General features: G+C 35.2%; 1 protein-coding gene across 3 annotated transcripts in view; it reads right to left on the bottom strand.

The window, feature by feature from the left end:
* Window positions 1–24,687, bottom strand: part of KPNA4 (karyopherin subunit alpha 4) — a 68,468-nt gene that overhangs the window by 28,555 nt on the left and 15,226 nt on the right. For all 3 annotated transcript variants that reach the window (XM_045037357.1, XM_045037358.1, XM_023260428.2), the window contains 6 exons: window positions 14,175–14,219; window positions 13,209–13,298; window positions 13,069–13,098; window positions 12,933–12,985; window positions 9,744–9,839; window positions 9,134–9,219 (listed from right to left, as the gene is read on the bottom strand). In XM_045037357.1, coding sequence (XP_044893292.1) covers window positions 9,134–9,219; window positions 9,744–9,839; window positions 12,933–12,985; window positions 13,069–13,098; window positions 13,209–13,298; window positions 14,175–14,219 — 400 coding nt within the window. The remainder of the gene's footprint in view (window positions 1–9,133; window positions 9,220–9,743; window positions 9,840–12,932; window positions 12,986–13,068; window positions 13,099–13,208; window positions 13,299–14,174; window positions 14,220–24,687) is intronic.

Raw genomic sequence — 24,687 nt, 5'->3', positions numbered from 1 at the left:
TTCACCATCAAAATGGCAGTTTCAACATACAAATATCGTAACAAGTTGGCAAATTTTCATTCATAATTAAACCTGGATAAAATTCCAAATTAAAAATCAATCCTTATAAACAAACAGATAAATAAATTCCTTACAGATTAAGCATTATTCTCAAATTCGGAGGAATAAAAAGGACTCCAGTTGTTGAAATAACTTTTGAATGTGGAAATGTGAAATAACAGGAGGGTGCAGTTCAATACAGTGGCATAGTAAGATCCTGACCTCACCTTCCACCATGGCACATCAAACCTACAGCTACATATACAATAATGCTCTCTACAGAACTAGCTGAACAGGTCCTCTGTATCAAAAGATAAAAAGATCACACTGAGACAGATAAGAGAGTCAGAGACTGCCGTCCTTACAAAGCCATTGCCCCCCCCCCCCACTCCTGCCCACCACCGCAATTGGAGGGATTCACAAGTGGGATGGATCTCATAAATATGGAACATATCCCTGAGGAGGGGTTAGAGCCCCAAATCAGGCACCCAAACACTTGGGACCGACACCAGAGACAAACCCCCAAATCATCTGGCTTTAAAAACCAACAGAGCTTATGTCCAAGAGACCCAAAGGGCTGTAGGAAACCAAGGGTACACTCTTAAAAGAATCTGTTAAAAGACTCACTTGCCCCAGGACCCAGCACAAAAGCAGTAGGTAGAAAAGTACCTAGAGCATATGTAAAGGAGGTTCATTGGCTAAGCTTAAAGCCTAAGGGATGAGGGTCTTATGGAACTTTCTCCAAGGATGGAAGTGCTGGCAGGTGCCATTTTTTATACATACTACCTTGCTAGCAAAACTTGCACCAGCCCTTCACCCCAGCCCTGAGCAATGCTGTAGCCACACCCCACCAAACCCAGTGGGATGGCTCATCCTGGCCTAGCACTCCCCTGTGGCCCTGCCAAAGCTGGCAGGAGCACAAAGTCCACATAGGGGATACTCCCTGAATGCCTGATACTGGTCACTGGGGTGGGGGTGGGGTGTCTTAAATTTTGGGGTTCCATGGAAATGACAATCTGAGACTACTTTTGACAGGCTCCACCTCCACAGCATAGCACAGATTGCTGCCTAAAACATTGTCTTCCTGTGACCATTCCTTCAAGACTGGGAGAGAGCCATTTCACCTAATACATAAAAAACAAACACAGAAAGTCAAGTCAAGTAAGTAAACTGAAGAACAGAGCCAAATAAAACCCCAGAAAAAAGCTTTACTGAAATGAAGATAATTTACCTGATAACGAGTTCAAAAACATGGTCATAAAGATGCTCCCCAATCTTGAGAGAAGAATGGATGAATATAGAATAAATTTCAACAAAACAGAAAATACGAGGAAGTACCAAACAAAAGTCACAGAGCTGAACACAATAACTGAAGTGAAAGATACAGGAGAGGCATTCAACAGCAGGTTAAGATAAAGCAGAAGAAAGGATCAATGATCTGGAAGACAGGGCAATGGAATGCACCCCAACAGAGCAGCAAGAGAAAAAAGAAATTTTAAAAAGTGAAGACAGCTAAGGGACCTACAGGATAACATCAAGTGGAACACATTCCCATAATGGGCTCTCAGGAGAAGTGAGAAAGAAAGGTACAGAAAATTAATTTGAAGAAATAATGACTAAAACCTTTCCTAACTTGGAGAAGCAAACAGTATCCAGATCAGGGAAGCCCAAAAAGTTCCAAATAAAATGAACCCAGAAAAAGCCACACCAAGACACATTATAATTAAAATGTCAAGAGTTAAAGATAAAAAGAGTAAATTAAGGAAGCAACAGAAAAACTTAATGCATATATGACAAGCCCCATAAGGTTATCAGTAGATTTTTCAGGATATGGTTTACAGGACAGAGGCATGATATATTCAAAGTGCTGAAAGGAAAAAATTCCCAACCAAGAATACTCTACCCAGTAAAGTTATTATTAATTGAAGGAGACAGACAGTTTTCCAGACAAGCAAAAACTAAGGAATTCACTACTACTAAACCAGCCTTACAAGAAATGTTGAAGAGATGTCTTTAAGCTGAAAGGATAGGACATTAACTTGTAACAAGAAAAAATATGAGAGGAAAAATAATCAGTAGACAAAGGAAATATATGGTAAAGGTAGTAGACTAATTACTTCCAAAGCTAGCATGAAGATTAAAAAATAAAAGTAGTAAAAATAACTGTAATTACACCCATCAGTTAAAGGGACATACAAAATAACAAGATATAAAATGTGAGCCAGGGGGTAAAAATGGAGTTTTGGAATGTGTTCAAACTTAACCTGCTATCAACTTAAAATACTCTGGTGTATGTAAAAGCTATATATGTAAGCCCTACGGTAACTGCAAAGCAGAAACCGGTAGTAGATACACAAAAGATAATGAGAATGGAATTTAAACATAACATTCAAGAAAAGGCATCAAACCACAAGGGACGAGAGCAAGAGAAGAAAGGAACAGAGAACAACAAAACAGCCAGAAAACAATTAACAAAATGTCAGTAAGTACACATACTTATCTATAATTACTTTAAATGTAAGTGGATTAAATTCTCCAATCAACAGACACAGAATGTCTGGGGCGCCTGGGTGGCTCAGCTGGTTAAGCGTCTGCTTTCAGCTCAAGTCATGATCTCAGAGTTTGTGGGTTCCAGCCCCACACTGGGCTCTCTGCTGTCAGCGCAGAGCCCACTTCGGATCCTCTGTTCCCTCTCTCTGACCCTCTCCTGTTCACATGCATGCACGCTCTCTCTCTCTCCCCACCTCTCAAAAAAGAAATAAACATTAAAAATAAAAAGACACTGAATGTCTGAATGGATAGAAAATAACTCTCATCCATATGTTGCCTACTAGAGACTCACCTCAAATGTAAGGATACACACAGACTAAAAGTTAAGGGATAGAATAAAAGGGTTTCATGCAAATGGAAACCAAAAGAAACATGGGGTAGCTATTCCATGTGTATCACCTATGTGTATCAGACAAAACAGACTTCAAAACAAAGACTGCAATACAAGACAAAGAAGGGCATTACATAATGCTAACAGGGTCAATCCAGCAAGAAAATACAATGTTTGTAAGTCTTTATGAATCCAATATAGGAGCACCTAAATATATAAAGCAAATATTGACAGATGTAAAGGGAGGAACTGACAGCAATAAATAGTGGGGAGGCTTTCATACCCCACTTACATCACTGGATAGACCATTCAGATAGAAAATCCGTAAGAAAACATTAGCATTAAACAACACATTAGACCAGAATGACTTCACATATATATACACAAACATTCCATTCAAAAGTTATAGAACACACATTCTTTTCAAGTGCACATGGAACATTCTCCAGGACAGATCACATGTTAAGCCACAAAAGAAACCTCATGAAATTTAAGACCAAAAACACATCAAACATCTTTTTAGAACACAGTGGTATGAAAATAAAAATCACAAAACTGGAAAAATTATAAATATGTGGTGATTAAACAACATGCTACTGAACAATCAATGGGTCATGGAAGAAATCAAAGGAAAAATTTAAAAATATCTTGAGACAAACAAAAATGAAAGTACAACATGCTAAAGTTTATGGGATGCAACAAGAGCCGTTCTAAACCTGAAGCTCACAGTGATACAGAAGGACTACCTCAAGAAACAAGAAAAATCTCAAATAATCTACCTTTACTAAAAGAACTAGGAAAAGAGGAACAAGGCTCAAAGTTAGTAGAAAAACGGAAATAATAAAGATCAGAGCAGAAATAAATGAAATACAGACTAAACAGATAATAGAAAAGATCAATGAAATTAAGAGCTGATTTTCTGAGAAGATAAACAAAAACTGGTGAACCTTTAGCTAGACTAAGGAAAAAAGAGGGTCCAAATAAATAAAATCATAAATTAAAGTTGGGAAGTTACAACTGTTATCAAGGAAAATTAAAAGATCATAAGAGACTTCTATAAACAATTACATGCCAATAAACTGGACAACCTAAAAGAAATGAATAAATTCCTATACATTTACCATCTTCCAAGACAGAAATGGAAAATCTAAATAGACCAATTGCTAGAAGCGCAATTGAACCAGTAATCAAAAATCTCTCAATAAAAAGTCCAGCACCAGACAGCTTCACTGTTGAATTCTACCATTCAAAGATTTAACACCTATCCTTCTCAAACTCTTCCTAGAAAGTGAAGAGCAGGGAACCCTTCCAATCAGTCGAGGCCAGCATTACTCTGATACCAAATTCAGACAAGGACATCACAAATAAAGAGTATTATAGGCCAAAATTTTTGATGAATACAGATGCAAACACCCTGAATGAAGTCCTAGCAAACCAAATTCAAGAATACATTTAAAAAATCATAAGTCACGATCGAATAAGATTTATTTCAGGGATGCAAGGATGGTTTAACATCTGCAAGTCAATTATGATATACCACATTAACAAAATGAAGGATAAAAATCTTATGATCATTTCAACAGATGTAGAAAAAGCATTTGACAAAATTCAACATTGATTTATGATAAAAATTCTCAACAAAGTGGGTACAGAGGAAATGTACCCCAACATAATAAAGGTTTCGTATTATAAGCCCATAGTTAGTATCATACTCAAAGGTGAAAAGCTAAAAACTTTTCCTCTAAGATCAGGACTAAGACAAGGATGTCTACTCTCACCAATTTTATTCAAAACAGTATTCAAAGTTCTAGTCAGAGCAAATAGAAAAAGAAAGAAATGCATCCAAACTGGAAGGAAGGAAAACTGCCATTATTTGCAGATGACATAATGCTACATATAGGAAACCATAAAGACTCCATAAAAAATACTACTAGAATAAATGAGTTTGGTAAAGTTGCAGGATGCAGAGTCAATATAGAAAAATCTGTAGCATATTTATATGCTACAAACTATTAGAAAAATTAAGAAAACAACTCCATTTACAATTTCATCAAAAAGAGGAAAATACCTAGGAATAAATTTAACCAAGGAGGTGAAAGACCTATGCAAAAAACTACAAGACACTGATGAAAGAAACAGATGAAAGAAATAAAAACAAATAAATGGAATATTCCATGCTCCTATCAAAATCCCAATGGCAGTTTTCACAAAAATAGAACAAACAATCCTAAATTTGTATGGGATCACAAAAGATTCTGAATGGCCAAAGCAATCTTGAGAAGAAGAATCAAACTGGAGGCCTCACGCTCCTTGATTCAAACTATATTACAAAGCTACATTAGTCAAAACAGTATGGTACCTATGTTGGCATAAAAACAGGGATGTAGATCAACGGAAAAGAAATAAACCCATGTACATATAATCAATTAATTTACAGCAAAGGAGGCAAGAAAAGACATTGGGGAAAGGACAGTTTCTTCAATAAACAGCGTTGAGATAACTGGATAGCCAAATGCATTAAGAATGAAACTAAACCAGAATGTTATACCATATACAAAAATGAACTCAAATGGATTAAAGACTTGAATATAAGACCAGAAATTGTAAAAATTTCTACTAGAAAACACTGGTGGTAAGCTTATTGACATCATTCTTGACAGTATTTTTTTGAACCTGACTTCACATGCAATTAGCAACAAAAGCAAAAGTAAATGCAACTACATCAAACTAAAAGCTTCTGTACAGCCAAGGAGACTATCAACAAAATAAAAAGGCAACCTACTGAATGAGAGTATATTTGCAAATCATGTATCTGGTAAGTGGTTAACATCCAAAATATATAAAGAATACCAACCCCCTCCCCCAAAATTTGATTACAAAATGGGAATAGAACCTGAATAGACATCTTGCTAAGGAAGGCATACACATGGCCCACAGACATATGAAAAGATGCTCAACATCACGAACCATCAGGGAAAAGCAAATCAAAACCATAAGGAGGTATCACCTTACACTGGTCAGAACAGCTAATCAAAAAGACAAGCAATAACAAGTGTTGGACAGGATGCTGAGAAAAGAGAGCCCTGGTGCACTGCTGGTGGGCATGTAAATTGGTGCAGCCACTATGGAAAACAGTGTAGAGGCTAATGAAGAAACTAAAAACACATGATCCAGTAATTCCACTTCTGGGTATTTATCTGAGCAAAATGAAAACAAATTTAAGAAGAGTACCCAGTATTTTCACCACAAGTATCTTTGCCACAAACACTTTCACCCTATAACTAGTTAGCCATAACACAATTATGCCATAAAAGAGGGGCATTCATTTAAAAGGACATAATGAAGGGCGCCTGGGTGGCTCAGTTGGTTAAGCATCCGACTTCAGCTCAGGTCATGATCTCGCGGTTCATGGGTTCAAGCCCCGCGTCAGGCTCTGTGCTGACAGCTCAGAGCCTGGAGCCTGTTTCGGATTCTGTGTCTCCCTCTCTCTCTCACCCTCCCCTGTTCATGCTCTGTCTCTCTCTGTCTCAAAAATAAATAAACGTTAAAAAAAAATTAAAAATAAATAAATAAATAAATAAAAGGACATAATGCAAAATGAAAAATGCATTAATTAAAAAGACTTTATTGCAAAATACAACATTTGAATACATTTAAAATGTGTGTAGATTCATGTAATTCTGTGCAAATAACTGATTTTATTTTGCAGAGTAAGCACTTGTCCTCAAAGTCTTTCTTTCATAATATACATTTTTTTTCCTTATTGATTCATCTCTTCATTTGGCATCACCTTTTCTCATTTTTTCGCTAAAATTTTTTCCTTAAGGGAGGTATTAAGTTTCTAAATACAAGGATGCATGCATATTTGTAACAGTTTTGTATGGCACTGTGAAAGTCTTCTACCTTGTTCTCTGTTCTCAGCATGCTGTCACACGTCTGTTGATAGATATTTCAAAGTTCTAGGAGAAATGTGGGTTCAAAACTCTGTGCCACTGTATACACTATTATGAGGGCTAAGATTAATATAAAAATGGGAGTACCGTGTCAATGGAGAAATGAAAGCAAACTGTCAATTATTTGATGAAACAAACATACTATCAAATCAAACTGTCAACCAGTTATTCTGATACCTTTTATGGCAAAACTGCTTTACAGCCAATGCATTTGTGGGGGAAGTGTTTTCAGCAAAGATACTTATGGTGAAATTGCTTGGAACCTTTGAAGATATATGCACCCCTATGTTCATTACAGCATTATTCACAGTAGCCAAGATACGGAAACAAAGTGTCAAATGATGGACGGATGGATTACAAGATGTGTGTACATGTACACATGTATACACACACATGCGTACACACAGACACAGACACACACACAATGGAATACCACTCAGCCATTAAAAAAAAGAAAATAAATAAATAAATCCTTGTCCATTATGATGTCAATGGATCTTGAGGTACTAAGTGAAACAGGTCTGAAAGACCATGTATGATTTCACTTACATGTGGAATCTAAAAAACAAATGAACAAAATAAAACTCATAGATGCAGAGAACAGACTGGTGGTTGACAGAGGGGTGGGTTTTTTGGGGGTGGGTGAAATAGGAGAAGGGGGCCAAGAGTTACAAACTTCTGGTCATAAAACAAGTCACAGGAATGAAATGAAATGTACAACATGGTAACTGTAGTCAATAATACTGTAATGCATATTATGTAATTTGATATGAAGATGGGGAAACTAGAGTTACTGTGATCACTTCTTGATGTATAATTTTTTTTTTTGAGAGCAAGACAGCAAGTGTGACAGGATTGGGCAAAAAGAGAGGGAGAGAGAGAATCCTTAAGCAGGTTCTGCACTGTAAGTGCAGAGGCTAATATGGGGCTTGAACTCATAAACCTTAAGATCGTGACATGAGCCCAAGTTCGGACACTGAAACACTGAGCCACCCAGGCAGCCCTTGGTGTATATACATACATTTTGAGTCATTATGTTGTACACCTGAAACTAATTTATTTATGTCAATTACACCTCAATTAAAAACAAACTTCACATGTGTCTTTAGACAGGCCAGTGACTCCTGTACCACATAGCCCTTCTGAATCAAAAAGTGGTTCTGTTGCTTTAGAACAAGGATGGGAAACAGAAAAATCTGTATCTAAACAGAGTAATACTGCATTGAACACACGCTTCTTCCATTTTTTCTTTCTTCTGATATTACTTTACTTTGAAAAATGCTATTTAAGTACATGTAGATCATGCTTTACTCATAAAAAATCATTCATTCATCTATTACATTTGGTAAAATAAGACAGACTGACAGTGTTAAAACCAATTCTAAGCCTCCTTCTAATCTTGAAAAAGCACTTAGGAAGCAAAATGAGCAACTAAAAGATTATCTTGAAATAATAAAATTTACTAGTCACTTATACAAAATAAAACCAAACATAAAAACCGAAACCCATTTAAACCTCAAATTAAGCCAATTTTATCATGATTTAAGGTAGTATTAATATTCTATGTAATATAAGAACAGAAATGTCTACAAAATAAAATGTTTACTTGGGTAAAACCTCTGTTCCCCTTTAAAATCATGTAGAAATTAGAGCTTAAGATTTTAAGAGGCTTAGTTAGACAAGCATCCTGCTTACACACCTGAGAAGCATTTTAGAAGTACCTTCTTTAAAATTATTAATTTCTTTGTTTGATAAGAGAATTAAATAGTATTAATGAAAACAATACTCAGGTTATTACTTCCAATAATCTTCCACTTACAACTTTTGGAACATAAAAGAAAAACAATCCTATTAAAATAGCAATGAACAAATTTCAAGCTATTTTTCAACAGGACTACTTTATAAAAGATTTCTCTAAATCGCATGATGAAAATCTCATTAAGAGAGGCCAAGAGGTAGTATGGCAATGGGAAAAAACACTTGTATTTGTATGAGGTCCTATAAATAAAGTGAAACTACAACAATATAATCGCTACTAAGGAAATGTTGTCAGATTTAGCATCAAATGAATTTTTGGAAATAGAAAATGTCAGTCATTGGAACAACATGATCAAAGTAATATACTTAAGTTGGCCTATTTCAACTACTCCGTTATTGGATAGATATTATTTTATAATGTATTCTTTTAACAGAATCACTATTTTTTTTTACTAACTTCTTTGTTAGAAACCGTAATTTTATCCGTCAATCACCAACTTACTGGACTGAACTACTGCTTGAGTTTGTTCAGAGGTTCCAGATGCAATGTTTGTCAGAGCCCATGCAGCTTCAAACTGTAAAGAAGGACTACAAAAAACAAATAATTTTAATAAAACAGTAGGGATTTTTACATTGGCCCAAATACACTATCTGCCAACCATTTCTCTCCTCGAGCATTTTTAAAGTATTAAATATTTTGTTTCAAAAGGTACCTATACATCTAGCTTTTTTTTTTTGTTTAAACTTCCAATGACTATTTACAGTATCTCTTCAGTATAAAAAGCATCCAATTTCCTTGGGTGTCCGTATTTTTAGTAAAAACTCTTTATTAAGATACCTATATATTACTACCCAACAGTTTTCTTAAGTACTTACCGGCCAAGCTACTACTTGTCAATTCTCAAAGCTTAAAAGTTAAATGTATCATTCTCAAGTTCCTCTTTAGCCTTTATGTTCACCTCTTGGTGTAAACACACCTTGCACTGTTTTTCCCTTTGGCTTTTTCAGTTCCATCTTACAGCCCTTTTCTTTAAAGATCAAACTAACTACTAGAAAATCTTGTTTTCTGCAAAAGATAGATTCTAAATTAGTTCTTAAAATAATGTACTTACTTGTCATCTCTTTCAAGACAATGGACTAAAATAGGCAATATTCCAGATTTTATTAAGTCATCGATTGGTGGATTTCGATCACTGGACAAAAGCTTCCTATAAGAGACACACATACCCTTGTGAAATTTAATGACATATAATTAAATTCAAATTCCTATTTGACATAGGGATGACACAAATTCTCACTCATTTGAATACCCTGCACAGCAATTTTATAAAAGCTTAATCAGATGATTCCTCTATATAAACCAAGTGATGGCTACTTATTTACTACCCAATAAATGAAAACTCTTTGCCCTAGCCTAAACCATTCCACAAGTTGGCTCCATTTTACCTAACTAATCTCATTCTCTGTAATTCAAAAATAGATCAGTTGTCTGTCCCACCATTTCAATCTCATTTCCAGGCCCTTCACATCCTAGTCCCTACACTTGGAATGCCCTCTTTTCCGTCTATTCAAACTCTTATCTATTCAAAGTCCATTTCAAGTTGTATGTTTTCACAGTACCCTCTCTGAATTCCAAGAACATTTACACAGCATATGCTTACATTTGCTATTAAGTATGGCTATTTTTTTTTTAATTTTTTTTTTTCAACGTTTATTTATTTTTGGGACAGAGAGAGACAGAGCATGAACGGGGGAGGGGCAGAGAGAGAGGGAGACACAGAATCGGAAACAGGCTCCAGGCTCTGAGCCATCAGCCCAGAGCCTGACGCGGGGCTCGAACTCACGGACCGCGAGATCGTGACCTGGCTGAAGTCGGACGCTTAACCGACTGCGCCACCCAGGCGCCCCAAGTATCGCTATTTTTAATACACTTCGCTGCCTTCTCAATTAGGTTCTAAACTTTTTACATAGCAAGAATTATACTAAATGCTTTTCACAGTATTTTCCACAACATGGCACAATTCTTAACACAAAGTAGAAAATAACCCAGTCTTTCTTAATCGAGGTTCTAGATTTAATAAAAGAATTTTACTTCATTTACTTTACTTCATTTTACTTCACTGAGGACATTCTTAAATATTCAGAAATGTCCTTTTTTTCTGAGTGCATAATGTTGCATATAGTATCTACAAAATATGAGATCAGTTTGATGCTACTGTCTTGATCTGTGCTAAGGTACCGTCAAGTTTTGCCACAGGTGCTTTTACAACATCACTGTAAATTGTTAGCATATTTAAAAAAGGCAAATAAAGTCTTAGTATTTTTGATAAATGAGTTTGATTTTGTATATTCCCCGAAGTTGTCTCAGTATCTCCTAGAGAGTCAAAGACCATCATTTGAGGGGTGGCTCAGTTGGTTAAGTGCTCAACTCTTGATTTCAGATAAGATTATGATCTCATGGTTCGTGGGATCAAGCCCCCGTTGGGGCTGTCAACGTGGAACGTGCTTGGGATTCTCTTCCTCTCTCTCTGCCTCTCTCCTGCTTGCACGCACACACACACACGTGTACCCTTTCACTCTCAAAATAAATAAACATTAAACAAACAAACAAACAAAAAAACAAAGACCCTAATTTGAAAATATCTGCCTTAGGGCTTTAATTATTTTGTAGAACTCCTATTGAGAAGAGTTGCTCCAAAACTATCAAATAATCAACAATGAAAAATGGTGAGCATAATGTATCAATTTTTTCCAGTTTATTTATTTACTTTGGGGAGGGGGGGCAGGGAGGAAGAGACAGAGACAGTGACACAGAATGAGAATTCCAAGCAGGCTCTGCACGGGAGCCCAACACGGGGTTTGAACTCATGAATCATGAGATCATGACCTGAACCGAAATCAAGAGTCAGACACTCAACCGAATGAGCCACCCAGGTACCCCTCAAATTTCATAATCATTCTATCTATAAACATAATTTGCCATTTTGAGATGTGAATACTCCTATGATTTTCTTCCTACATAACCAAGTCCTCTCTATGAAGTTCTTTTACCTGTAGTGGGCAATAGTGTTAATGCTATAATTTTCCTATCTGTTCTAGGGTTTTTAAAATACACAAAAGTAGGAAAGCTAATAACCTATTCATTAATACAAAGGTCTCAGAAACAAGTTTTTCTGGTTCCCCTCTTAAAACATAGGAGCATACACCTCTAGACCACAGATTTCACAGCAGAAATATACAAAATAACATAATATTCCTACCTGGAAATCCACTGGGAAACTCTGTAGCCCTCAATCTTTTATCTTTTATTTTTAAAAACTTTACATCCAAGTTAGTTAGCATATAGTGCAACAATGATTTCAGCAGATTTCTTAGTGCCCCCTACCCATTTAGCCCACCCCCCCCCCACAACCTCTCCAGTAACCCTCTGTTTATTCTCCATATTTAAGAGTCTCTTATGTTTTATCCCCCTCCCTGTTTTTGTATTTTTTGCTTCCCTTCCCTTGTTCATCTGTTTTGTATCTTAAAGTCCTCATATGAGGGAAGTCATAGGATATTTGTCTTTCTCTGACTAATTTCACTTAGCATAACACCCTCTAGTTCCATCCACCTAGTTGCAAATTGTAGCCCTCAATCTTAATGTCTACTTGCCTGTACACTGCTATAGTAAGCTTATAACTCAATTTATTGTTTGATTAAAATAAGGACTGTGAAAAGAATTAGCTACCTGGGTACGAGATGAAAAACCTGACTTTTTATAAAATTAAACCTATTAATAAAAAGTGAAGTTTTATAAATAACGTTTTTTGGGGTGCCTGTGTGGCTCAGTTGGTTAAGCATTCAACTTCGGCTCAGGTCATGATCTCACGGGTTCATGAGTTCGAGCCCCACGTCAGGCTCTATGCTGACAGCTGAGAACCTGGAGCCTGTTTCATATTCTGTGTCTCCCTCTCTCTCTGCCCCTCTCCAACTTGTGCTCTCTCAAAAATAAATAAAAACATATACAAGAATTAAAATAAATAAATAATGCTTTTCTATTAGTTGCTAGCAATAACCTGTCAAATCAACTCTTTCCTAGCATCTATGTATTCTGCAACTTGAAACTTTATCTGAGTTTAGAAAAAACTGCTATCAATACACTAAACCAGAAAAAAAATTTTTAAGTAAATTTAGTTAGTCTATGGACTGTTCTTTATTGTTTGTCATCAAACTTGAGTCACAGTAGTATTACATAGTGAAAAGTCAAGCAGAACTCCTGTGTAAGTTATGAAATTTAAATATGTCCTCAAAATTTAACTTACCTAGCAGCTTGAACTGCACTTAACTGAATTCCTTGGTTATCACTTGAAGCATTCTATAAAAAATTAAAACAATTTTTGATATAGATACACAGTAATTAGAAATACAAATGAAGACACGGGAAAACGCTCAACTTACTTGAACAATAGCTTCTAGAGAGGTATTTTGCTGTAAAAAAAATTACAGAGAAAACAAAGTTAAAAAGTCAACTTAAAATTCTTTATTTATGTAAAATCTTTCATTCGTAGTTTTATGTTACCAGAATAATGATAACTTACCACTCTATAATCGCCATCTATATCAGAATCTTCACAGATATCTTCATGTGGTACATTCCTTCTCTTTAAGAGATGTTCATCTCTTTTATTCTTAAAAAACAAAAAAATCAGAAAAAGAACTTTAGTTAAATAAAAAGATAGTTTCATACAAAGGTTATGCAATCCTGTCCTACAAAATGAAACAGGAAGTGCCTTTTAAAAGTAAAACGCAAATGAAAAATTAAACCAAATTGTGAATCAAACAATTAAGCAACACTAATTTGAGACCCAAACCCCAAATACTACATTTTTAATGAACCGTGAACTATATAAAAACAAACTGAAAAACAAAAAATTCTGATTAAAAAAGATAGTGTACAGTTTAAGCCAGAACCAAACATACATATTTATTTAAAAGTACTAAACCATTTTATACATCATCTGGGAGCTTCTCTTTATCACCTAAAAACAAAGTCAAAGCAAAAGGTGGGCAGTTCAAAATCAGACAGAAATCAACAATTCCTTACAAAAATCAAGGGCCACTTAAATTTCACTTAAAATGTGTGGGACAAATTTAAAGATACATATTTCCAACTATAACCCATTTTTCTTTTTTTACAGACATAACTTATTTTAATACTTGAAAAGTTGATGAAATTTGTAAGTAAAATAAGTTCTTTTCAGGGCATATTTACACCTGTAAATAGCAGAATTATTTAGTAAAACTGTATAGTTATGACTTACACTTCATATAAATTATTAAAAATTACAGAAGAAAAATACCACATAAGAATTCATTTATCTCTATTTCTGGATAGTGGACAAGTTGTATCTTGCCAACTTCAATAGACTAAGTTTAGTCAAAATCCTTCAGTTTTCAAAAGAAAAAGAAATGCTACGCACTTGAGATTAATATACATTTAGTACCTTCCATATATGCTATAATGTTAGAATTATGCTTGGAAGTACCCAATATTAATGACTCACCTTCCTTAATTCAACTACAACTTCATTTCGTTGTCTTCTCATAGTCTACAAGAAATTAAAGAAAAATATGTTTTTAAAAACACCCCAATTTCCATCACCCAGAGAAAACCCCTAGTAACATTTTAACGTACATCCCATAATCTTTTCTAGTCATATATGTACCTAGTCACATTTTACTCATAATAAAGATCATAGTATATATATATGATTTTCTATATTAGATATAAAATTTTAAAACTGTAGCATTTATAAAAATACAAAGATACAAAGAATAATAGAACACATAAGCTCGCCTCCCATATGAACCACAATACTTAAGTTATACATGTACAAGGTTAGTAAACTCAACTGCTTAAAAGGAGGGGTGGGGGCATCTACCTGTCAATCCAGGTCTTTCTCTAAAGGTGACCAGTGTTAGATTTACTGTGATTCTGACACACTAACCGATTTATTTTGTCTTCACCTTATTTTTGTTTACTTAATTTATAGAGTTTAGAGCCCTTCCATGGTGGTATATACAAATTATCTTCTATTATTATTATTATTATTATTATTATTATTATTATTATTATTGTTTGAGAGAGAGAGAGTGCACAAACACATGCATTCACTTGCACAGGGGAGGGGCAAGCAGAGACTCTTAAGCAGGTTCCACACCCAGCACCAAGCCTGAAGTGGAGCTGGATTTTGGATCTCACAACTCTGAGACCATGACCTGAGTGAGTCCAAATCGAAAGTAGGAAGCTTACCCAACTAAGTCACCCAGGCACCTCTCTTTTTCGTTATTTCTAATGACCACATAATTTTTTATCACATACTGTAACTATTTTCTTATTCTTTTAATATGAATTTTTCTCATTTTAAACTTACCTAACACATGGATACATGTTCACTGTAAAACATTCAAACCTTCAGATGAACAACAGAAGTTTATGTTCTTTTTGTACAAGTTCCCCTCATTCTTTCTAGTGACTGCATAGGTCAGGGCATACCAAGTAGAAATAGCAAAATCACAAATACTCAGATGTCTAATAAAGATCTCAAACTTATATCCAAAGCCAAACTTTTGATTTTTAACAAACATACATAACTCTATCTGATCTCACATGGTTCATATAGGGGGTGAGACCATGAATTCTTTTATTCTTTGTACCTTTTTATAAGCCTTATGTTACTGTTTAAAAAATTTATGACATATCCAGTATTATAGATCTGCTGATAATTTCAAAGAGATTTCAGTAAATGTCAACTCTATTCTTCCAGATGCACAGACAAAAACTTTAGAGCAATCCTGGATTCTTCTTCTTCTCTCATGTTACACATTCAATCTGCTAACAAATCCTCTGGTTCAACCTTCAAAACTTATCCAAAACCCAACTACATATCACTATCTTCTCTGCCACTACTCTGGTCCAACTCTCCATTATCCTTCACCTAGATTATTGCAAAAGCCTCTTAACTTGTATCCCTCTTTCTGCTCTTGCCTGCCTTCTCCCCCAGTTCATTCTTATCACAACAACCAAAGCAATCCTCACAGGGAATCTTAATTCTTGAATGCCACAGTTTCCTTTGACAGCTGGTGAAATCAATGAACACCTTCCACACGGTGTTTTTAAATACAGATAAGAAATACATAAGGTTACAAAGAAAAGCAACTATATTGACATACAGTTGTCAAAAATATTTAAGCATGAAAAAACTGTAATATATGTACTTCGTTATTACATTAAACAGGTTCTAGCAGTGAGTCCAACAGCTAGTATAATTTCAAAGTGATGATAATAAAGATATCCTGCAAAAATGTTTTACTGGTGGTGACAAAAAGTCACAGGTAACTTTAATAATTGCTGCAGTTTACTGGCTACATTATTAAATGAAGGAAACACTGTTAGAAGTTAGAAGTTAGTGAAAAATAAAGATGTAATTTTTTCTAAGTTTCTAGGCCTTCCTGAATTCTACTTATAGACTCCAAGGGAGGAAGGACCCAGTAAAAGAACCCCTTTCTAAAAAGTCAGCCAGATCACGGACTTCAAATTGTATTACAAAGCTGCAATCATCAAGACAGTATGGTATGGCACAAAAACAGACACTCACATCAATGCAACAGAATAGAGAACCCAGAAATTTACCCACAAGTGTATGGCCAACTAATCTTTGACAAAGCAGGAAAGAACATCCAATGGAATACAGACAGTCTCTTCCACAAGTGGTGCTGGGAAAACTGGACAGCGACATGCAGAAGAATGGACGTGGACCACTTTCTTACACCACATGCAAAAATAAACTCAAAATGGGTGAAAGACCTAAATGTAAGACAGGAAGCCATCAAAATCCTTGGGGAGAAAGCAGGCAAAAACCTTTATGACCTTGGCCACAGCAACTTCTTACTCAACACATCTCCAGAGGCAAGGGAAACAAAAGCAAAAATCAACTATTGAGATCTCATCAAAATAAAAAGCTTCTACACAGCGAAGGAAACAATCAGCAAAACTAAAAGGCAACAAAAAGAATGGGAGAAGATATCTGCAAATGACATATCAGATAGAGTCAGTATCCAAAATCTATAAGGAACTTCTCAAACTCAATACCCAAAAAAACAAATAATCCAGTGAAGAAATGGGCAAAAGACATGAATAGACACTTCTCCAAAAAAGATATCCAGATGGCCAACTGACACATGAAAAAATGCTCAACATCTCATCATCAGGGAAATACAAATCAAAACCACAATGAGATACCACCTCACACCAATCAGAATGGCTAACAATAACAATTTTTGGTTATGTTGGTGAGGATGCGGACAAAGAGGATCTCTCTTTTGCACTGCTGGTGGGAATGCAAACTGGTACAGCCACTCTGGAAAACAATTAAAAAAAAATTAAAAATACAACTATCCTACAACCCAGCAATGGCATTGCTAGGTATTTATCCAAGGGATACAGGTATGCTGTTTTGAAGAGGCACATGCACCCCCATGTTTATAGCAGCACTATCAACAATAGCAAAAGTATGGAAAGAGCCCAAATGTCCATTGATGGATGAATGGATAAAGATGTGGTATACATATACAATGGAGTATTACTTGGCAATCAAAAAGAATGAAATCTTGCCATTTGCAACTACGTGGATGGAACTAGAGGGTATTATGCTAAGCAAAATTAGTCAGAGAAAGACAAATATCATATGACTTCATTCATATGAGGACTTTAAGACACAGAACAGACGAACACAGGGGAAGGGAAGCAAAAATAATATAAAAACAGGGAGGGGGACAAAACTAAGAGACTCTTAAATATGGAGAACAGTGTTACTGGAGAGGTTGTGGGAGGGAGGATGGGTTAAATGGGTAAGGGGCACTAAGGAATCTACTCCTGAAATCACTGTTACACTATATGCTAACTGACTTGGATGTAAATTTAAAAAATAAAATTTTTAAAAATCAAAAAAATAAATAAATAAAAAGTCAGCCAGATGTGATTTCCCTTTTCAAAACTATCAAAGGCTGTCCAGTTTGGAGTAAAAGCCCAGTCATTAAAATGGCTTAAGTCCTCTCAAATCTCTAACCTTAACTGTTTTTCAATTACCACCTTTCAGACCTCAGGTTCTATCATTTTCTTGATTCACTTGGCTGTATCTGCACTAACTTAACTATTCTCCTAACACACTAGAAATTTTCTCTCTTCAAGGCCTTCACTAATAGACTCTACAGCAACTCCAAAGAATGGACTCCATGGCCAAACTGCTAGGGTTTAATTTTCAGCCACACTACTTACTAGCTCTCAATGCCTCAGTTTTCTCATCTATAAAATGAGGATAGTAAAAATACCTATTGCATAGGATACTATAGAAAGATTGAATAAGTTAATATATGTAAAGGGCTTAAACAGCTCCTGTCACATAGCAATATATGTGTTAGCTATTATTATTACTGCTACTGTGAATTCCTCAGGCTGTAATGCTGTTCCTTCACTATCTGCAGTGCCCACATTCATGTTTGAATCTCTCAGAAGTCACCTCCATGGTAAGGTCTTCCCCTTCCTAACCATCCAGCAACTCACCAACTGGGTACTCTCTATTCCTCTTCTATGCCTTATTTTTCTCCATATCATTTATCACATTCTAATATGCTATATATAATTTTACTAATTTTTACCCTCTCCCTACTAGAATATAAATTCCATATATAGGGAATAACATAAGGAATAAATATTCCTTCTCAAAATGTATTGGGTAATCTTATATGTACAGAAATCTTTACCTCAATTTTTGACCAAACCAATTTATTCCATCTCTGTTTAAGTGAGTTTTTGATGATCATTTGAGCTTTGATACAGATATGTATTTAAAAAATAACAAAAGAATCAAACTGGACCACTTTCTTAAACCATCCACAAAAATAAACTCAAAATGGGTTAAAGACCTAAATGTGAGACCTAAAACCATAAAACCCCTAGAAGAAAACACAGGCAGTAATTTCTTTGACATCAACCATAGAAACATTTTACTAGGTACGACCCCTCAGGCAAAGGAAACAAAAGCAAAATTAAACTAGGACTATACCAAAATACAAAGGTTTTGCACAGCAAAGGAAATCATCAACAAAACAAAAAGGCAACCTACTGAATAGAAGATATTGACAAATGACATATCCGATAAGGGGTTAATATCCAAAATATATGAAAAAAATGTCTACAACTCAACACCAAAAACGAATAAATAATCCAATTAAAAAATGAGCAAAGGATCTGAATGGACCTTTTCCCAAAGACATACAGATGGCCAACAGACACATGAAAAGATGCTCAACATCACTAACCATCAGGGAAATGCAAATTAAAACCACAATAAGATATCACTTCACATCTGTCAGAATGGCTAAAATCAAAACCACAAGAAAGAATAAGTGCTGGCAAAGATGTGGAGAAAAGAGGACCTGTGTGCACTGTTGATGAGAATGTAAATTGGTACAACCACTGTGGAAAACAGTATGGAGTCTTCTCAAAAACCTAAAAATATCAATACCATACAACCCAGTAATTCTACTACTATTTACCCCCAAAATACAAAAACACTAATTCAAAAGAATCCAAGCACCCCTATGTTTACTGCAGCATTACGTACAATAGCCAAATTTCGGAAGGGGCCCAAGTGCCCATCAATGGATGAAAGGATACAGAAAATGTGGTGTGTGTATACATATATATGTATGTGTATTACACACACATATATGTATACACACACCACACACACACACCAGAATATTTTTCAGCCATAAAGAAGAATGAAATCTTCCATTTGCAAGGACATAGATGGAGCTAGAGTACAATGCTTAGAGAAGTCAGTCAGTCAGACAAAGACAAATACCATGACTTCATTCATATGCAGAATTTAAGAAACAAAGAAAAAAAAGAGACAAAAAAAGAAAATACAGAGAACTGCTGGCTGCCAGAGGGAGGTGGCTGACAGGTGAAACATGTTAAGGGGATTAATGTACACTTATCAGGATGAGCACTGAAAAGTATATAGAATTGTTGAATCATTATATTGTACACCTGAAGCTAATATAACACTGTATGTTGATTGTTTGAATAAAAAAAAAAATAAAAACCAAAATCCCTGCCAACTGTTTTCCAAACTGGTTGTATAACTGTCCATCCCAGTAACAGTAGAGTTTCCTTCACATTTTTATCAATATTTGAAATGGTCAGTCTTTTTCATGTAGCCATTTTAATACATATGTAGATGTTTCATTTCCCCAGATGATTAATGATACTGAACTTCTCATGTGTTTCTTTTCTATCTTATATTTTCATTCAGAAAGTCCTTCTGAATCTTTTGCCCTTAAAAAAATGCCAAGATCAAAAAAATACAAATAAGGCTGCAAAATGAATAAAAATACTTGGCCAAGTACTATCATAAGAATTTCAACATTCACTATCTTTTAATTATTATAGCCTTAAGAGATAAAAACAACAACCACAACCACAAAACATTTCTTTCTTTTTATAAATAAGGAAACTGAGGCCTAGAGAAGTTAAATTACTTAATTGGCCAAGGCCACACAGCTATAGTGGGACAGCTAGGATCAGAATTCGGACAGTCTCATACAAAGCCAATTAACCACTAAACCATACAGTTTTCCTCAAATCTTAAAATCAAATACAGTTCAAGCCAATTTTAGAGCCTATGGCTCATACTAAAGAAAAAGCACTATCATGAAGACCGTGGGCTTTGCACTGTCTCACAATACAATAGCAATAAACAATTCTGGTAAACAACAACAAAAATTTGGTCCTAAAAAATTAGGTCCAATGTCTCACAGACAGAAAATAAAACTGTAAACTGTACTACTTAACAGATTATACAATAGACTTCTGAGGGACTGATATTTGTGGTCAAAAAAGGTTTTAATAAAAACTAGTAAGTATTCCATCTAATAAATAAGCAGAATTAAGTTATAATGGGCTTTAACTTCTTTTCAATAAAGCAAAATATTGCACAAAAAATAAAATATTAAATATACACTATTACACAAATATTTTATTTATACTCAAAGAATTTTTCCCATTACAGTACATCTTATTAAATTTGGAGTTTCTGAGGGGCGCCTGGGTGGCGCAGTCGGTTAAGCGTCCGACTTCAGCCAGGTCACGATCTCGCGGTCCGTGAGTTCGAGCCCCGCGTCAGGCTCTGGGCTGATGGCTCGGAGCCTGGAGCCTGTTTCCGATTCTGTGTCTCCCTCTCTCTCTGCCCTTCCCCCGTTCATGCTCTGTCTCTCTCTGTCCCAAAAATAAAAAAAAATAAAAAAAATAAAAATTTGGAGTTTCTGATAATTTGGAACTATTAATAAAGGATTTATCAAACCAATTTAACACTTTAGTAGTGACACAAGCCTTAGGCTACTACTACCGACAGAAATTTATTTACAAAATAGGAGATTTGACAATCTATTACACAGCAAGAGAGCAAGAAAGAATTTTCTTCTCTTGAGGAAAAGCTATTACCTTCAAGGTAAAGAGAAGACCGAATGAACTAGTAGAAAGACTTCCTATGCACCAGTGTGGCAGCATTTACCCGTTTTTTATTGCAAAAAAACCATGTCTTAAAAGTGGAATTAGATATTTAGACAATTACAAGTCACAACTCCATCTCAAATAAAGGACTTTTATTTCTCTGGGGCCCCATGAAAGGGGTATAGAAGGCTTATTTTTCTAAGTCTTATCTTAAAGAGTTTTCATATACTACATGCAAATATAATAGTTGTGATATCACATGACTTACACTGATGCAGTGAGCTGTCAATTAGAATTCCAAAAGGCTGACAAACTGGCCAAAGACTTATTTATAGGCCAAAGAGCTATCTAAAGGACAAAGGCAGTCAATGGGGGGATGGTGAGAGAAGCAGAGAAAGGCTGAGTAAGGAGTATAGTTTAGGCAGATAACCCAGAATTTTTATATTTCTTTGCTTGTAATAAATATAGTTACAAAATCCTATATTCAGGCAAAAGGAGACAAGAAATTGTCAAAAAAAATTCAAACAAGTGAATCTTACAGAACACAAGATAATTTTTTAATTTAACAAATTAAAAATAGTTATGATAGTGTTCATCACTATCGTAATTCTAGGGATTAAACACCTTCCTCTTATGAGAACAGGGTTCAGTACTTCCTTTTCCAATTTATAGCTACTTGATTTCTAACTAGTGCCTACTTAATTTCTAAGTCACTTTTTACCAATGTATAGTTTTTAAAAAAAAAAAAAAACTCTAAAAACTAGTAATTTAAGATGTGATGATGTTATACTGTATGAAATTTTAATACCTTAAATTTTGAGTAAAATATGAGGGTTTAGATTAATTAGTAAGGACTCACCTCACTGAAGAAAAATTCTAAAGTTGGTCATACAGAAGATATGGCATATAATGCTGTGATTTTATTTTATCCAGCCTATCTTGATACCCCAGGGATGTTAACATAGCACAAAAAAAAAAAAAAAACACCAAGAGAAAATAAAAAGTTAAATGATTAATCAGGCATGAGATATTTTGTGGGGTGATGGGATATATTCTATAACCTGGATTGTAGTAATGGTTGCAAAACTATGAAAATTTACTAAAAATCACTGAACTGTACACTCAAAATGGGTTTTAAGCAAAATAAATTACATCTCAATAAAACAATTTTTTTTTTAATTTTTTTTTTTCAACGTTTATTTTTGGGACAGAGAGAGACAGAGCATGAACGGGGGAGGGGCAGAGAGAGAGGGAGACACAGAATCAGAAACAGGCTCCAGGCTCTGAGCCATCAGCCCAGAGCCCGATGCGGGGCTCGAACTCACGGACCGCGAGATCGTGACCTGGCTGAAGTCGGATGCTTAACCAACTGCGCCACCCAGGCACCCCTCAATAAAACAATTTTTAAAAAGTTATACATACACAAACATACATAACCTTCCCCTCCCCTTGTAGCATGAGATTCTACAGTATTATTATTTACAGCCTGCTGGGAAGCATTCACTCAATCATTCAAATATTTATTAATCACCTACTTGTCAAGCACTAGAAACACAAAGGCGGATCAGAGATAGCATTATCAGTGGCTTTAAGGTGGCAGTTCTTATGACAGAAAAATATAATTTAATAAAGTCTAACATTTTGCAAACATTTGGTGCCAAACACCATTTAAAACACATTACTTGACTTTACTCATCTAATAAATGTGTTATGCATGTACTGTTTTTGACAGTAAAAAGTTTAAAGTAAGCGAAGAAAGACTGAAGATGAAATATAAGCTGAATCTTTAAGAATAAATGAAAACTGATCTAGAGACAGGCATTCCAGGTAGAAAATATAGCATATACAAAAAGAGAGGATTATAAAAGATGGTGCACGCAGGATCTGTTGAAGAATGTCAGAAGCCAGAAATGGAAAAGTAGGCAAGGAACCAAATCAATCACATCATATAAAGCTAACCTACACAACAGTTCAGAGAAAAGCAATTTACTGGCGTTTTCAACCCAAATGATCATCACATCTTAAATATACCTGGTAGGTACAACAGTTGTTCGACCCAATAAATATGGTAAACCAAATGCTAAAATGTGTAACTACAAAAGTCTGTTTTCCCATTCCTTTCCTATTTCTACCTCCTTTCATTTCCACTTGCTGATCTCTCCAGGAGGAGTCATCATGGTACTTATCCATGCCTTTGCTAAATATGTATGCTGGCAAATAAATTCCAATTTTACATTTATGACAATAAAAGGGACATTAAAAAATCTTTTTTTCAATATTTATTTTTGAAAAGAAAGTGTGAGTGGCAAAGGGGCAGAAAAGAGAGGGAGACAGCATCCGAAGTAGGCTCCAGGCTCCATGCTGTTAGCATAGAGCCTGACGCAGGGCTCGAACCCATGAGCTGTGAGATCTAAAAGGGACATTTTAAATGCTTAATGTTAAATGCTTACTAAAACAGCGATTTCTCAGAGATAGTATTTATTAATAGTAATAAAATTCTAATTAGCATCACTAGCGATGGGCAAGTCTTCATAAGAGAATCATATTCTTACCTCTAACAAATAAAAAGATAACTCAAGACTGAGTGTAAGTCTGAAAGTAAATTCAACAGGAGGCCAAATTTAACTGTGGCAAGCTACAGTAACAGTTTTTAAAAAGAATTCTACTAAAAATAATAATACTTTAAAATGATCCACATCTAGGGGTGCCTGGATGGCTCAGTCGGGAAAGCGTCTTACTTCGGCTCAGGTCATGATCTCACAGTTCATGAGTTCCAGCCCCGCATCAGGCTCTGTGCTGACAGCCCGCTTTGAATTCTGGGTCTCCCGCTCTCTCTGCCCTGCCCACCCCCCACACTCACATTCATATTCTCTCTCTCTCTCTCTCTCTCAAAAATAAAAAACATTAAAAAGAAAATTTTAAATGATCCACATCTAAATTATAAGCACTGAAATAATTAGTGCATAATTATAATTTAAAAATCACAAAAAACGTTAAGAAATTATTAACAGTTGTTAACTCCAAGGAATGGGGTTAGAGCAGCTTCACTATCTAATATTTGAACAATAGGGAAATGTATTAAATTCAGAAGTTATACATATCTCTTTGGAAAAGTCAGAAAATAAAGAACAGAAAAAAATTGCATTTCTAGTTTTTTATATTCACCTATTTTGTACAAGACACACACACACACGTCTTTGGTGTCATACCCAAGATATCACTGTCCAATCCAATGTCATGAAGTTTTTGTCCTGTTTTTTTCCTAAGTTTTGTTTTAGGTCTTACGTTTAGGTCCTTGATCCATTTTGAGTTTAGTTTCTAGTATATGGTGTTAGGTAAGGGTCCACCTTCATTGTTCTGCTTGTGGATATCAAAATTTCTCAGCCCCATTTGTTGAAAAGATGGTCTTTTACCACTGAATGGTCTTGGCACTGTTGTCAAAAATCTCTCACATTAAAAAAAAAAAAAATCTTACATGCAAGAGTTTATTTCTGGGCTCC

Source organism: Felis catus, chromosome C2, assembly GCF_018350175.1.
Source record: "Felis catus isolate Fca126 chromosome C2, F.catus_Fca126_mat1.0, whole genome shotgun sequence".
NCBI lineage: Eukaryota > Metazoa > Chordata > Mammalia > Carnivora > Felidae > Felis > Felis catus.
This window is presented reverse-complemented; position numbering and strand designations above follow the sequence as displayed.